This window comes from Hyperolius riggenbachi, chromosome 4, assembly GCF_040937935.1.
Source record: "Hyperolius riggenbachi isolate aHypRig1 chromosome 4, aHypRig1.pri, whole genome shotgun sequence".
Taxonomy (NCBI): domain Eukaryota; kingdom Metazoa; phylum Chordata; class Amphibia; order Anura; family Hyperoliidae; genus Hyperolius; species Hyperolius riggenbachi.
In genome coordinates, this window is record NC_090649.1 from 299,620,161 (window position 1) to 299,636,621 (window position 16,461).

The window sequence follows — 16,461 nt, forward strand, 5'->3', positions numbered from 1 at the left end:
AGGGGTAATATTAAACTAATTTTGAGTAATTTCTTGCTTGGTGGGAGTCTTAAAGTATTTTATTGATAAGGTTTGAAAATATTTACTTGGAGAAAACTCAGGAGAAAAATTAATAGGATATGGCCCAATGCACCTATTGCTGAAAGAGTCCTTCCTGTTGGCTGTTGCTGTCTTTTTTAACTGGCCCATCAATTATGCAGGAAGTGCTGGGGCCGTCCTGATGCATGCAGAAGTCGGTCGCCGCTGGTTTAGGGGGAACTATACTAGCTATCTATACTGGGGCAACTAAGCTACCTATACAGGGGCAACTATACTACCTTTACTGGGGGCAACTATACTAGCTATTTATATGGGGGCAATTATACTACTTATCTATACAGGGACAACTATACTAACTATACTGGGGGCAACTAAGCTACCTATACAGGGACAAGTATACTACCTATACTGGGGGCATCTATACTAGCTATCTATACTGGGGGCAACTATAATACCTATACTGGGGGAAACTATACAACCTATACAAGGGCAAATATACTACCTATACTGGGGCAACTATACTAGCTATCTATACTGGGGGCAACGCTACTAGCTATCTATACTGGGGGCTGGGGCAACTATACTACCTATACTGGGGCATCTTTACTAACTACCTATACTGAGGCAACTATGCTACCTATACTGGGGCAAGTATTGTACCTCTACTGGGGCAACTATACTAGCTACCTGCCTATGCTGGGGCAACTATACTACCTATACTGGGGGCAACTATACTAGCTACCTATACTTGGGGCAACTTTACTACCCCGACTGGGGGCAACTATAGCTGGCTACCCTATACAGGGGGCACCTATACCTGGCGGACTACCTATACTGAGGGTGAACGTTTTCGGGTGCTGTACCATCATTCCAAATCGGGTGGGCATCCTCACAAGTTTGCTTCAGGCAGCAAAAAGTCTACAACCAGCCCTAGATATAGGGGATACAGTGCAAGGACCACTATAATGGGGACACTACACAGGGACCACTACAGCGAGTCACAGCACAGTAGCAGTTACAAGAGGGGCACAACATGGGGGCACACAGTAAAGGGACCACTATAAGGGGACATTACATATAAAGATTCACTAAGGGGAACACTAAGCGCTCGTTCCCATTAAACAATGCAGAGCCCTGCGCTATGCCCTATGTGGAGCTGCTCAAATCCGGAACCGGGAGATACCCGGAAATTTGCTATCCGGATATCTCCCAGTAAACCTGTGCGGGGTGGGCGGGGAGGTCAATCTTACCTGTCTGACGTCTTCTTTGTCCGTCCCTCGGCACCTCCCACAATGCGCTCCACGTGCGTCACGTGATTACAAACACTTCCTCCTTCAACCCGGAAGGAGGAAGTGTTTGTAATCACGTGACCGCTGCTTGGACCGCATCGTGGTAGGCGCCGATGGACGGACAGAAGAAGAGAGTCAGACAGGTAAGATTGACCCCCCGCCCACCCCGCACAGGTAACTGGGAGATATCCGAATAGAACTATCCGGATGTCTCCCGGTTCCGGAATTGAGCAGCTCTAGCCCTATGCACTCAGGCTTTGAATACACTAGGCGGTGCGTCAAAGGTTACGTTTTGCTGCATATGTGTTTGTGCGGGTTTTTTTGTCATAATGAAGTGCGTTTTTAGTGTGTTTGTGTTTCATACATGCATTTTGCACATGCCTTTTGCTTGCGTTTTACTGCGTTTTGCACATATGAATGGCAAGTGTGGTTTTGTGTGTTTTGTATACTGGATAGTTTAATGGTTAAGTGGTGGCTGGATAGTGTAATGGTCAAGGGCTCTGCCTCTGACGCAGGTGACCAAGGTTCGAATCTTGGCTCTGGCTGTTCAATAAGACAGTAGGAGACCTTGGGCAAGTCTCCCTAACACTGCTATTGCCTATAGAGCGTGTCCTAGTGGCTGCAGCTATGGCGCTTTGAGTCCACCAGGAGAAAAGCGTGATAAAAAAGGTTCTGTGTTTTGATTGTATGCGTTTTTGATATGCGTTTTATGCAAATGTTTTGGAATGTGGCTAGTATAAAAACACATTTTCGTCCTCTCTCACCACTAGGAAATTAACAGGAAACGAAAATACATTATCAAACTTATTTTTTTATACAAAAACGCATAAAAAGGGCAATAAAAACGAAATAAGAAGCTATACCTGTGTGTCCCCGTTGACATACATTGTGTGCGTTTTAAATGCGTTTTGGAAAAATATGCAGCAAGTTTAAAAAAAAAATCACATTGCAAAACGCAAACAAAGGCATTTTTTCATGCGGCAATTGACTTACATTATGCGCGTTAATGCTAGTGTTTTACGTAATGCTAGCGTTTCTGCTGTGCGTTCCTACCGTCGGTGTCAGTCGGTGCAGCTTGGTAGGATGCGCTACCATTTATTTTCTACTTTGCATAATATTTCCAAATAATATATTGTTGCCATTCAAAATACTAGGAAGATCATTTAAATGTTGTGATAGCCAGGACAAATGGGCAAATAAAATGTGTGTTTTTTTGTCTACAGTAGCATTGTTTATTTTAAAACTATAGGGAATAGAATGTGAGAAATAGTGATTTTTTTTCATTTTTTCCTTGTTTTTCCTTTAAAAATGAATAGAAAATAAAGTAATAACTGCAAACAAGAATCACCCCCAAAAAGCCTAATTTGCAGTGAATAAAATGAGATATAGATCATCTAAGTGTGATAAGCAGTGATAAAGTTATGGCTAACTGAATGGGAATAGGAAATTGCTTCATTACTGCAGCTCGTTGGTCAGCTGACCTGCAGGGGAGGGACAGTTGCCTGGCACATGCAGCTGTGAGACTGGCCATGAGACTAGCCATGAGATTGGCTGTGAGACTGGCTGTGAGACTTGCCGTGAGACTAGCCGTGAGACTAGCCGTGAGACTGGCCGTGAGACTGGCAGTTGATAAAGCAGTTAAGAATGGCAGTTGGTCCTCATTCACATGCAAGCCATCGATCAGGAAACATCTCAACGGATTTTCTCCTGCTTCTTTGGTTTTCAGTGAATATTTGTGACTTCCAGTCGATTTTTTTACTCCAAAGCGACATTTCTAGTGACTCACTATCAACCAGTGACATTTTTAACCAGTTTTGGTCATTTTTGCCCAAGATGAGTGCCAGACAAGACACCGAGAGGTAAGTGGAGCCACCAGAGGCCATCAGAGAGCTTTAGGGGGATGGAAAACCAGTGAGGAGAGCCCTGCTACTAATTCTGGGCTGCATAGGGGCCTTTTATTGCTTGATTGTGGGATATTCATCTTTTGGTGACATGTGGAGTAGGTAGGCCTTAGGACTAGCTTTCTCCTTGGTGACAGTTGGAGTAGTCTAGGTAGGGCTTAGGCCTAGCATCAGAGCTAGATCATGCAAAATGTAAAGCTAGGCAGTTGCCTAGGGCATGGAGAGAGTCTAGGGGCCTGGTGGATGCTAGCCCCCATCAAATCTTACTAAAAAAAGCCAGGTGACCATCTGCGGTGTGTAAAAACAGCTATCTTTCCAAGGGACCAGTGGCGTAGCTATGGATCTTTAGGCCTCAGTGCAAGTTTTACATGGGGCCTGCCAAGCATTCGACAACATAACAATTCTTATCTGCAACAATACCTGGCAAGGGCATCCACAGGGGGACAGTTCATTAAGGATCACCACTAGTCAAGGCATCTATAGAAGTGATCAGTAACAGCAGAGCACCTTAGAAGGGCAAATACTGTGGTTGAGGGAGGGCCCCTAGTGGGCCCCTCTGGTCCTGGGGCCCCAGTGCAGTCACAGCCCTTTTCACCCCCCTATTGCTACGCCACTGCTAGGGCCCCATTTCATCTAAATGTATTTCTGGTTATATCAAAAACACAGGAAAAATCATTATATGTTTTTATGACAATGTGATACATGCAATGTTAATTTTAGACTTTATATTCTCTTTGAGAGCTCGTTCACATTAGAGGCATTTTTGCCATTTTTTAAGCGCTGGCGATTTTCAAAATCGCCCTGAAAGCGCTTGTGCAATGATTCCCTATGAGACAGTTCACATCTGAGCGGTTAATTTCCGATCCGCTCAGAAAAGTGGTGCCTGTACCATTTTGCGATTTTGCCTCAATGGAAGGTATAGGAAAAATGCAAACGCTCACAATATCGCTTTGTGCAGCAATTGCGTGAGCGTCTTTGAGAATAAATACATTGTATTTATTGTTTTCCGGATCAAAGAGTTGACTTTCCTGACTGACGTCAGGAAGTGAGAAAACGCAGTCGCTGTGCAAAAGCAAAATCGCTTAACAAAAACGTCCAACGTATAGATATCGGGAAAAAAAATAGTTTCAAGAAAAGGCCAACGCGAATGGCCACGTGGATGGAACACAATGTGAACTAGGCCTAAAGAAAATGTAGAAATGTATGTACTAAACTTTGGCAACAGTCATGAAATGCCCAGCAGTGACACAACAAATATAACAGCTGTAACCAGTATTCACACACATAACAGTGCACATAACATGCATATCTGTTCACTACACCAAAGCATCAGTCATGTATGGAGGTTTTACACCACGCCCCCTCTGCTGTGGCCTGCACCCCCCCGCCATTTCTAATTGCCCCTCTGCTGTAACCTGCAATCTCCCCCTCCATATTTTACAAGTATCATGTAGTATAAAGATAAGAGGAGGGGGATTTTGCTGTAGAATGAAATAGCAATCAACCGAACAAATCTAATATGACTTCAGATCAGTGATGAGCAAAAATGCAAAAATTATTTTCGCGTTCATTTTCGCCTAATGCCCGTTATTTTTGCGTTAAATTCGTAGTTCATCGCGTTTGTATTTCTGCATAGTCGTAGTACCAATATGCGAAGCTTCGCCACGCATGTATTAGGGGATTATTGCGGACATTTTTCCGCATAAGAGCATAAGCGTCCGCATTTAGCGATGTTTCTTGCGGATTATTGCGGACATTTTTCCGCATAAGGGCATAAGCCTCCACATGCAGCGAAATTTCTTGCGTATTATTGCGGACATTTTTCCGCATAAGGGCATAAGCGTCCGCATACTTCAATTTTCGATGCTGGTATAAAACGCAAATATTTCTGAAGATTTTCGCAAAAATTCGCCAAATTAAAAACGGGATTTTCGATGTGAAAGTGACTTGGGCGAAAATTCGCAAGCAACGCTGCTTCAGATGCCCATAAACGATACAATTTTAGCAATCGATCTTCCAATAGACAGGGTTTGGATAGTGTTGATGGTGGCAATCGAAAAAAAATGTTCAATTAATAAATTATTTAATTGATCTATTTTGTGGATCAATTCTATTTAAAATGATCAGATTGGTTATATTTTGTATTCCATGTATGGGGCCGATCAATTCCTTCTAAACGATTTGTTCTGGTCACAATTATGGAATTGGAAGGTCGACCATTCGCTAAAATGATATTGTCAATGGGCACCTAAACTGTTTTTTACTACAAGTAGGGTCGGCTGTAGGTGAGGAGACGCCGGTGTAGGCAGAACTCTGACCTCTTCACAAGGCTTTATGTTTAGGGATGAGCTCAAAGTAATTGTTGTATCCAAAGTATTTTTTGCATCAAAATTTATATTTTTACCTGGTGCAAAATTTTCAAAAAAATGATGGCCAACAAATGTATGTTATATGAAGGTGTTTTCTCATATCTATTGAATTAATTTAGCAACAATTTGCATGTCCATGTATTTTCACATATATTCTCATCTGTGCACAAATGTCATCATCATGAGAGACAAAATCGGAGGGGACTGGAGTGGGTGCAACAGAGGAATAGAAGGCTGAAGAAGCAGAGACTGGGGTAAAGGAGGGAAAGTGGGGAGAGAAGGAGGGCAGAGAGAAAAGCAGATGGAAAGCTGCATGCAAAAATCAAGAGTGTGTGGAAGACATGGTTCAGCAATCTGCTATATTCATGGCCGGATTTCAGGCAAGGCCACATAGGCCATGGCCTAGGGCACCAGGAGAGCAAGGGGCATCTGTGGGCAGCATGGAGGCAGTAGCAGTTAGCCTGCCAAACATTTGACTTGCTACAAAGAGTTTGCACATAGCATTGCGCGGCTACAAACAGCTGGATCTGGTACTCGGGGGATGAAGGGGCAGTGAATGGGCACTTACAGTGATCTCTGAGCCGCCTGTCACTCACTAACTGACCTCAGAGGAGCCTACAATCTAATCCCTGCCATGTTGGGAGGAAGGGGGGTTAGGATGCTGCCGGTCAGGGGCAGCTGCTGATAGTTGGCCTTGGGCGGTAAAAACTACAAATCCGGCCCTGGCTATATTGGATAAATAAAAAAGCATCAATAAACAATCACTAATGTTCTGCGCCTCCTGCTCACTTGTCATCACCCTTCCCCTCTCTATAGAGCAGAATGGGTTAAAGCCGACCAGCATCTCTGTACAGCGATCATCAAAATCCAAGAAATACAGTGCTCAACTTCATGTGAAGTAAAAGGAAAATTGATCACCCAATCACAGCAGCAGTATCTTCCCACAGAGCAGGGAGTACCCCACTCTAAAAGCATGAATCTGGGGGACCCCTTAACCTAATGGCTAAGCCCTACAATGGAGACCGGTCTCCCACACACCACACAGCCCCATCACGCATAGCTCCCCAACTGTCCCTCTTTCGGACGCCCTGTCCCTTTGTCCCTGTTTCCTCCTCATTTGTCCATCTTTCAGGACATTGTCCCTCTTTCTATGTAAATATATTTATATTTCTCTACTAAAAATGCATTTGATCGACTCTAAATTTTATTCCCATCCGTTAAATTGATATATTACTTAATTTTAAAATGTTAAAATAAAGGAAAATGAGCCAGGATAGAAAGGACCAGTGTGGTTTGAATTATAAAACAACATATTTTTCTTATGAAATCTTTACGGTATGCATGACTAGGGGTGTAATGGGTGTGATCAGGGGTGTGGCAGGGGTGTGGATTAAGTTTCCCTCTTTCTCATCTCAAAAAAGTTGGGAGGTATGCACAACACAAGCCGGGCAACGCATACAGTGTGTTGAGCCCAGCGCTAGGTAGATTGCAGATGCCAGTGAACTGTGTGTGCACAGCAGCACGGAGGACATACGGATCTCACCGCTCTTCAACAACCGCTGTCTGCAGGACAGTAGAGTGTGTATCCACAAGCCAAGTGACTGTGACTCCAGTGGCTAAAGGATGGTAAGGGCAGCTCACATGCCCACCACAAACACAGAGCTCCGTGTTTCAACCACATGGGTTGCGAGGTCCAGCCGTATGTAAATGTATGCAGCTTAAACAGGAACCAATCAAATCCTGCTGAGCTAAAATTTGAATGGACCATTTTCAAGCTGCATACTGTTACATACAAAATTTACATAATTTTACATCAACTCAAAATGATGTGCATCTCATTGACCATTGCTACTCCCCACATCAAATTTACCTGAAGACAGTTGCATACTGGGCTCTAGACTCCTGACTGGGCCTCATCATCGCTGGCGCTGCACTTCAGACAAAAAAGCCCACATATACAGCTTTAAAAAATTATTTCTGACTCTGATTTAAGTTAGTAAGCTGCAAGGTTCAATGCAAAATGCAATCACTATGTAAAGTATTCTGCTGTCTGCCTCCTGCCCAGTGCAGTGCTAATCAATCACAGTCAGTGTGTCAATCATCATTTTCACTCTCACATACATGTAATTTGTCAGACTCAGTCACTAGTGGCACAGCACCACGTCACCAGCTCAGGGCGGTTGTATGTCGGTGTATGTCACCCAGTCAGTCATCAGCCTGCCAGCCAATGATCGGCCTGACCAGCCAATTTATTTATTTTAGTATTTAAATAGCGCCAACATCTTGTCATTAACTGTCTCTCAGAGTGTATGCATCTTAAGGTGCGTACACACATGCGACTATAGTCGTTTGTAACGATCGTTCCCCAATCTTTACCAACGACGATCGTTACAAAAACGAACCACCGACTATTAAGGCAAACGACGAACGAGCCAAATCGCTACAAAAGAAAGTTCTGTCTCGGCGGATTTTTTCCAACGACGATCGTTTGCAAAAGTAGTACATCGTTGGAAATGGTCATTCGTACTAGGCTTGACATGCGCATTCCACAATTTCTCCGTGAAACTTCTCATTTTTATGCGCAGGCGCAATAGTTGCTTTACGTGATGTAACGTTCGTTCTAACGATCAGATCGTTACACACCTTTTAACACTAACTTTACTTAGGTCGTTCTTTCATCAATTAAAAGTTCGTTCGTCGTTCTCAACGAACGATCGTTGTCGCATGTGTGTACGTAGCATAAGTCTTGGGCCAATTGGAGGGGGGGGGGGGTTGGGATAAAAAAATAACAATTTTTTTTTTTTTTTACAAAATTTCGGTCTATTTTGATTAATATAATAAAAACTAAAAATAGCAGCATCAATAAATTCCATCAAAAGAAAGCTCTATTTGTGAGAAGAAAAGGAGGTAAAATTCATTTGGGTGCTAAGTTGTATGACCGAGCAATAAACCGTTAAAGTTGTGGAATGCCGAATTATAAAAAGTGGCCTAGTCACTACGGGGGTATAAACCTCTGGGGCTCAAGTAGTTACTGGCCGTGCCTTTGCGATAGGCAAATTGCATGCAATCCAAAAATTGGATCAAAAAGCTGCTGCCAGTGGAAAAGGTCTTAATGTGACCATGGGGAAAGCTTTTATGGTGTGGGTAAGGGTAAGCAGAGTAAGCATGGGCTGACCCCAATACCAGATAATGTGGCTGCTATGGCAGTACCTATGTCCTGAGCAATGGGGGAGTGTAGCAAGCTGACGGGGTGTGAGCAGGCAGCTGTCAGTCTCTGAGGATGTATGATCTGAAAAGGCATGTTTGTTTGTTTTTTTTAAATAAAAACATATTTTAGGGCATAATTCATTTAAAATGATGTTTAATGTTTATACAAACTGTGGCTCAGCTAGGACTTTTGTGGCAGACAGTATTTATTGCCTGCATCCCTTATGATAGCCATACTGGAGAGGATATCTCTGGAGAGGTTTTAGCAAATCACACCTCAGCTAGGACATTTGTAGCAGATAAGGGGGGATTCTCATTGGTTCACTAAGTGATGGATCAATGAGGATTCTCCATGGTGAGGGAGGATTCCCATTGGTCTATTACAATTAAATGGGGATCCTCATAATGCTTCTCCCCTGTAGTGGTCCCGATGGGCAGTGGCAGCCGTGGTGGGAGACTAAATGGCAGTGACAGCGGGAGATCACATGCACAATGGTGCGTAATATGACACTGCAACGGGGCACAATGCATTAAATCAATATGCACTGTAAATGTAAAATTGTGCATCCGGTGCAGTGTGAACCCAGCCAAAGTTTAAAGCGATCAATGGCCTCAATTCACTAAGATCATGCTGGAGATAATAAGGCAAGAGAAAACTTGCCACCACACAGTGAGAGAGTTATCTTATCTCTTCATTCCTTAAGTTACCTCCTCTGTAGTTAAGTTACCTTCTCTGTAGTTATTTTCAACTTTAACTTTAGAATTCTGGAGTTATTTTAAGGATTGAAGACTTAACATAAAGACAGAAGAGTTAACTTTAGGTTTGCCTGAGATAAAATGTTTCCAGAATACTACATGCCTCATCACCATGGTGATAACTTTAGAAACGTTATTAAAGACAGGAGATAAGCTTAGTGAATTGAGGCCAATGTAATCATAAGTGTAGTAAACTGTGGCCACTGGGTAATAGTATAAAGCCAATAATACTAAAATATTGTAGTATATTTAGTTAGAGTATATGACATGTGAACATCTATGTGTACAGTGCTGCCCATAATTAGTCATACCCCAATAAAGGCTTTTCTATTGATTATTGAGAAGGGTATGAATAATTTTGGACAGTAATGCCTTTTGTACATCGTCTTTTGGGAGACACCTATGTCATTTCCTGTCAAAAAATTACTTGCTGGTTGAATAAAAGTAACTTTAAGTCATAATTTGCCAGGGGTATGAATAATTATGGGCAGCACTGTAAGTACACTTTATTAGATTATAAGATTTAGTTTCAGCTCCACTAGCTCCGGGTGCAATGCGGTTTTCCAGATAATGTGTGCGTTCATATGCGATATACACACGCATTGCCCAGAGCTGTGCTATGTATGTCAATGGACATTATCACAGGAATGCTTTAACTTACACTGTGTATTTTACATCTTCTCCTACAGAGCAAACACCATCAGCTTCTCTCCCTCTGATTCCCAGGATGGGAGCGTCATGACTGATGGGTCTGGATCCTCCCCAGACTCTGACTTTGCAGTGCCTGCAGTGCCTATCTATTATGCACCTGTGCCAACTGCAAATGAGAGTTTCACCATCCACACTCTCTCCATGGCACAGGTTGCAGAGGCCTTGGATGGGGTTGATGAAACATCTCCATCACCCACCAGTGATCTGACTGCACCAGCTGCAGCAGTCCCATCCAACCCTGCACAGCTTTTAGATAGGCCTGCAGAGACACCTACACCACCAGGCAAAGTCGTTTCTGAATCTGAGTCTGCCAGCACACTCAGAACACCTGAGACTCCGAGTCCCATTGTGTCATCTGAGTCTCCCAGCTCACTCAGTACACATGAGTCTCCGAGTCCCATTGTGTCATCTGAGTCTGCCAGCTCACTCAGAACACAGGAGCCTCCAGACCCATTCAGAACACCTGACAATCCCATCCGAATCAGACAGAGAGGACCTCGCATTCCCTCTCCACTCATCACTCCTGGAAACGAGGATGTGCCGTACAGGAGTGTGAAGTGGGAGAGTGTGACAGACACCGACCAACCAGCCAGAGCCCGTCCATCAGATTCTCAGAAGCCAGCCATCATCACAAGAGAGATGAGGAGAGCCTTCCACAAGCTCCTTGGTGAGATATTTAACCTGTTTAACCATTAGAAAAACCATTATCTTCATTACAGCAAAGCCATTTCTATAACATACCACGATTCTCATATTTTACCATTTTGTCTCACACAGATGACCGCGCCATTGAAATCTTCCTGGAACATGATGGATGCAAAAGAGTTTCAGACAAGGTAAATATTAGCAAATGTACCATAGAAGTCTTGATTTGTCCATCAGTAAAAGCTAATTGTCTCTGTATTTGTGTTTCCCATTACAGTACCTGCTTGCCATGGTGCTCGTCTACTTCAGCAGAGCTGGCCTCTCCATTGCCGAATACAACATCCAGAACTTCTACGCTGCTCTGTAAGTATATGATGTTTTCTTCTCATGCATATTTTTACATAGCTGACAGTAGAGGGGTAACTTATATTGGGGGGCTCCATGACCACCTCCTTCTCTCTTCTGCCATGGGTCTGGTAGCATATAGATATACAGTATACAGCTAGCAATACAAATAGGTATGTTTTTATAGCACATTCTTATTATTCCATCATTTTTTTAGGTTCCTGGCCAACCAGATGGAAGAAGACATCCCTTTCTATTACTCCATCTTCCTGTTCGCCGACTGGTACTTCAGCAGCGAAGAAGACTTCAAGGAGGCCACGAAGACCCTCTTTAGACGGATGAGATTCCGGGCCTGGGTCAGTCGTGAGGAGTGCCGCCATGTAAGTAAAAAAAAATAAAAAATCCTAAACACTAATCTGTCACCACTCAGCTCTACCTCTAGAGCCCGGCATCTCTTCCTGCACTCATCTAATCACCCAATGCAGGAGATGCCGGGCACTAGGGGGAAAACTAAGCGGTGACAGGAGGACACACATTGCTGGACTATGTCGGAGCAGGTGACATTATCATGGCGTCCACCGTACTCTGCATAATGTCAGCTGGGGGGGGACAGGACAGGACACAGGATGGAGAGAGAGGGGGAAACCACTAAACAGCAGGGAAGCTCTATTCAGGTTTCCTTTAGCCTGTATCTCTGGGAACAGAATTTGAGTACCCCATAGGGTTTTAAGGTTAGGTGTGGGGGGTTAAAGTTAGGCATGCGGGGGGGGGGGGGGGGGGGTACTTAAAGCAGATCTCCAGCCTAAAATTAAAATCCAGCAGCCTTACTTTAAATGAGTGATACTTACCTGTGCTTCCTTGTCCTTCAAAGCCATCCTGAAGACCCCTAATAACCCGACTATCACCTAATCACCTGGATATTTTTGGATATTTTATAAACGTGAAGTACTGCTTTTATTTAAAATCGATAAACAAAATTGCACTCACATTTTAAAAAAAGATTCATTAGTTAATTTTATAAACGTCTAACATGTATGTTTGTTTAATTCCCCTAGGTCATGAAGAGACTGAGTCACCGGGGATGGAGAAGAAAGAGAATGGACCATCATGGCCTGGCCCATCGAGATTTCAGGATGACCACAGAGGAATGCACTGCTATGGAACCAGGGAGCGGATATGTCTGTGACCAGTGTTCTAGGTCCAGGCCCCGCTCCTGGTGTTGCATCATGCAGTGATAGTTACCTCCTGCCAGGGCAGTTGCAGCTCCTGTCATCTCCACCCATGTCCTGCAACTCTTTCCATCCTGTCCAGCGACTTCCATCACCTGCAGTGAAGTCATTCATGCAGGCTCTGACATGGAATTCACCATAAACCACCTCATACATTTCCATCCTTCTCATGCAGGTCCTGAGAATTCATCCATCTTCTGAAGTTTTTGCTGTCATCTGCTTTTAATATCTTTTTGCCACAGTGTCTGTCAGAGTTTCCATCTCCTCCAGGTCCTAGCTTTTCCTACATTTTTACTCATTTCCTGCAGTACCTGTCATCACCTGCAGTGAGCGACTTCTGCAGCCATCAGCTGCAGCGCCTATCTTTTCCTGCAGTGCCTGTCATCATCTGCAGTGATCGACTTCTGCAGCTATCACCTGCAGCTCCTATCTTTACCTGCAGTGGCTCCTCTACTGCAGCGAGCGACTCTTACAAATCATTTCCTGCAGTGCCTGTCATCTCTTGCAGTGATCTTCCCCTTTAATTTATTTCCTGCAGTGACTCCTCTACTGCAGTGAGCGACTCATTCAATTCATTTCCTGCTGTGTCTGTCATCTCTTGCAGTGAACTTCTTCTTTAATTCATATTCTGCAGTGTCAGTCATCTCCTGCAGTGAGTGTCTCCTTTGTCCACCGTCATCGATTACAGCCCCAGCCACCTTCAAACATCATTGCTTACATCTTCTACCATCTTGAACCACCTTTGCTTGCAGCTCCTACCATCTTGAACCACCTTTGCTTGCAGCTCCTATCATCTTGAACCACCTTTTCTTGCAGTCCCAGCCATCTTCCACCATCATTGCTTGCAGCTCCTGCCATCTTGAACCACCTTTGCTTGCAACTCCTGCCATCTGAAACCATCTTTGCATGCAGCACCTGCCATCTTGAAACATCTTTTCTTACAGTCCCAGCCACCATCCACCATCATTGCTTGCAGCTCCTACCATCTTCTGAAAACATTGTAGCGGCAATGGGAAACTGGGAAGGGGGTGGGTGGGGGGGTGTTAGTGTTAGGAGGTAAAGGCTAGTATTAGGATGGAGGAGGGGGGTTAGTGTTAGGAGCAGAGAGGGAAAGGCTAGTGTTAAGAATAGAGAGGGGGGAGTTTAGTGTTAGGATAGGAGAAGGCTAGTGTTAGGTGTAGAAATGGGAGGTTAAAGTTAGGAGAGGGGAAGGCTAGTGTTGGGAGTGGTGGTGGTGGTGGGGGGGGGTTAGTGTTAAGACAGGAGAAGGCTAGGGTTAGGAGTGGAGAGGGGGAGGTTAGTGTTAGGAGTGGAGAAGGTGGAGGTAAGTGTTAGGAGTGCAGAGGGGGCAGGTTAGTATTAGGAGAGGGGAAGGCTAGTGTAAGGATTAGAGAGGTGGGAGGTGAGTGTTAGGAGTGGATAGGGGGATGCTAGTGTTTGCAGTAGAGAAGGGGGAGGTTAGTGTTAGGAGTGAAGAGGGGGGAGGTTAGTGTAAGGAGAGGGGAAGGCTAGTGTTAGGAGTGGAGGGGGGGTTAGTGTTAAGAGAGGGGAAGGCTAGTGCTAGGACTGGAGAAGGGGATGGTGGGAGAGAAGAAAGCTAGTGTAAGGAGTGGAGAGGGGGGAGGTGAGTGTTAAGAGTGGAAAGGGCGGAGGCTAGTGTTAGCAGTAGAAAAGGGGAGGTTAGTGTTAGGAATTGTCAGGCTGGTGTTAGGAGGGAAGAGGGGGGAAGTTAGCGTTAGGAGAGGGGAAGGCTAGTGTTAGGAGTGGAGGATGGGAAGGTTAGTGTAGGGAGAGGGGAAGGCTAGTGTTAGGAGTGGAGGGGGGGGGGGGGGGGTTAGTGTTAAGAGAGGGAAAGGCTAGTGCTAGGACTGGTGAATGGGAAGGTTAGTGTTAGTAGAGAAGGATAGTGTTAAAGGATACCACAGCCCACAGGCTGTGGTAAAATAAATGCAGCATGTGTAGGGGAAGAAAAAGGACATACTCACCGCTCCCCTCGCTCCCAGCCGTCGGGTCCCGCTCGTCTGCTACAGCTCCCGGTACCGGCCGACTCATCTGACCCCTGACCCGGACATACTGCACTGCGCATGCGCAGTATGTCCAATCATCTTCCCTTCTGCCGTCGCATCATGACGGCAGAAGATCGGACACTCCCCCGCCTCCTCCCTGCCCAGCGTGTGCGCTCCACTAATAAAGCTAGCGTGACATGCTAGCTGGAGTCACGCTGGGAGCGGCGATTTGGAGAGAGAGTGGAGGGGGAGTGAGTTGGGATGGACGGGAAGCGGGCACTTATTATGAAAGTGCCTGCTTCCCGTCCATCCCAACTCACTCCCCCTCCACTCTCTCTCCAAATCGCCGCTCCCAGCGTGACTCCAGCTAGCATGTCACGCTAGCTTTATTAGTGGAGCGCACACACTGGGCAGGGAGGAGGCGGGGGAGTGTCCGATCTTCTGCCGTCATGATGCGACGGCAGAAGGGAAGATGATTGGACATACTGCGCATGCGCAGTGCAGTATGTCCGGGTCAGGGGTCAGATGAGTCGGCCGGTACCGGGAGCTGTAGCAGACGAGCGGGACCCGACGGCTGGGAGCGGTGAGTATGTTCTTTTTTTTCCCCTACACATGCTGCATTTATTTTACCACAGCCTGTGGGCTGTGGTATCCTTTAAGGCTAGGGTTGTAGTGTAGAGAGGGGCAGGTTAGTGTTAGGAGAGGAGAGGGTGGAGGTTAGCTTTAGGAGTAGAAATGGGGGTAGGTTAGTGTTAGGAGAAGGGATGGCTAGTGTTAGGTGTAGAGAGGGGAGGTTAGTGTTAGGAGAGGAGAAGGCTAGTGTTAAGAGTGGATGGGAAGATAAGTGTTAGGAAAAGGTAAGGCTAGTATTAGAAGTAGAGAGGGGGTTGTTAGTGTAAGGAGAGGAGAGGGTGGAGGTTAGTTTTAGGAGTAGGGAGGGGTAGGTTAGTGTTAGGAGAGGGGAAAATTAGTGTTAGGAGTGGAGAGGGGTAGGTAATTGTTAGGAGTGGAAAGGTAAGTGTCAGGAGAGGGGAAGGCTAGTGTTAGGAGTGGGGGGAGAGGTTATTGTTAAAAGAGGGGAAGGCTAGTGCTAGGACTGGCGTGTTAGGAGAGAAGAAGGCTAGTGTTAAGAGTGGATGGGGGGGAGGTTAGTGTTAGGAGAAGGGAAGGCTAGTGTTAGAAGTAGCGAGGGGGAGGTTAGTGTTAGGAGAGGAGAGGGTGAAGGTTAGTTTTAGGAGTAGATAGGGGGCAGGTTAGTGTTAGGAGAGGGGAAGGAATGTGTTAAGAGTGGAGAGGAGGGAGATTAGTGTCAGGAGAGGAGAAGGCTTTTGTTAGGCATAAAGAGGGTAAGTTAACGTTAGGAGAGGGGAAGGCTAGTGTTAGGAGTGGAGAGGGGGAGGTTATTGTTAGGAGTGGAGAGAGGGTAGGTTAGTGTTAGGAGAGGGGAAGGCTAGTGTTAGGATTGGAGAGGGGGGAGGTAAGTGTCAGGAGAGGGGAAGGCTAGTGTTAGGAGTGGGGTAGGGGTTAGTATTAAAAGTGGGGAAGGCTAGTTCTAGGACTGGAGAAGGGGAAGGTTAGTGTTAGGAGAGAAGAAGGCTAGTATTAAGAGTGGATGGGGGAGGTTAGTGTTAGGAGAAGGGAAGGCTAGTGTTAGAAGTAGAGAGGGGGGAGGTTAGTGTTAGGAGAGAAGAGGGTGGAGGTTAGTTTTAGGATAAGAAATAGGGGCAGGTTAGTGTTAGGAGATGGAAAGGCTAGTGTTAGGTGTAGAGAGGAGGAGGTTAGTGTTAGGAGAGGGGAAGGGAAGTCCAGTGTTAGGAGTGGAGGGGGGCGGGTACTGGGTAAAGATGGGAGGTTATTGTTAGGAAAGAACAAGTCTAGTGTTAGGTGTAGAAAGGAGGGAGGTTAGAGTTAGGAGAGGAGAAGGCTAGTGTTAAGAGTGGATGGGGGAGGTATTGTTAGGAAAA

General features: G+C 45.4%; 1 protein-coding gene across 1 annotated transcript; it reads left to right on the forward strand.

The window, feature by feature from the left end:
- Positions 1–3,023: 3,023 nt before the first annotated feature.
- Positions 3,024–12,497, forward strand: LOC137504786 (speedy protein E4-like). Its single transcript, XM_068233377.1, has 6 exons — positions 3,024–3,187; positions 10,251–10,939; positions 11,050–11,108; positions 11,195–11,280; positions 11,480–11,642; positions 12,318–12,497. Exons 1-6 carry the CDS (start codon positions 3,162–3,164, stop codon positions 12,495–12,497), a joined length of 1,203 nt encoding a protein of 400 aa, XP_068089478.1. The 5' UTR covers positions 3,024–3,161.
- Positions 12,498–16,461: the final 3,964 nt, after the last annotated feature.

Bases quoted from the DNA above. Each gene is read 5' to 3' on its own strand.
- LOC137504786 (XM_068233377.1), top strand. From the start codon at position 3,162: ATGAGTGCCAGACAAGACACCGAGAG. The intron at 3,188-10,250 runs GTAAGTGGAGCC...CTTCTCCTACAG, and splicing joins GCCAGACAAGACACCGAGAG to AGCAAACACCATCAGCTTCT. The intron at 11,109-11,194 runs GTAAATATTAGC...TTCCCATTACAG, and splicing joins GCAAAAGAGTTTCAGACAAG to TACCTGCTTGCCATGGTGCT.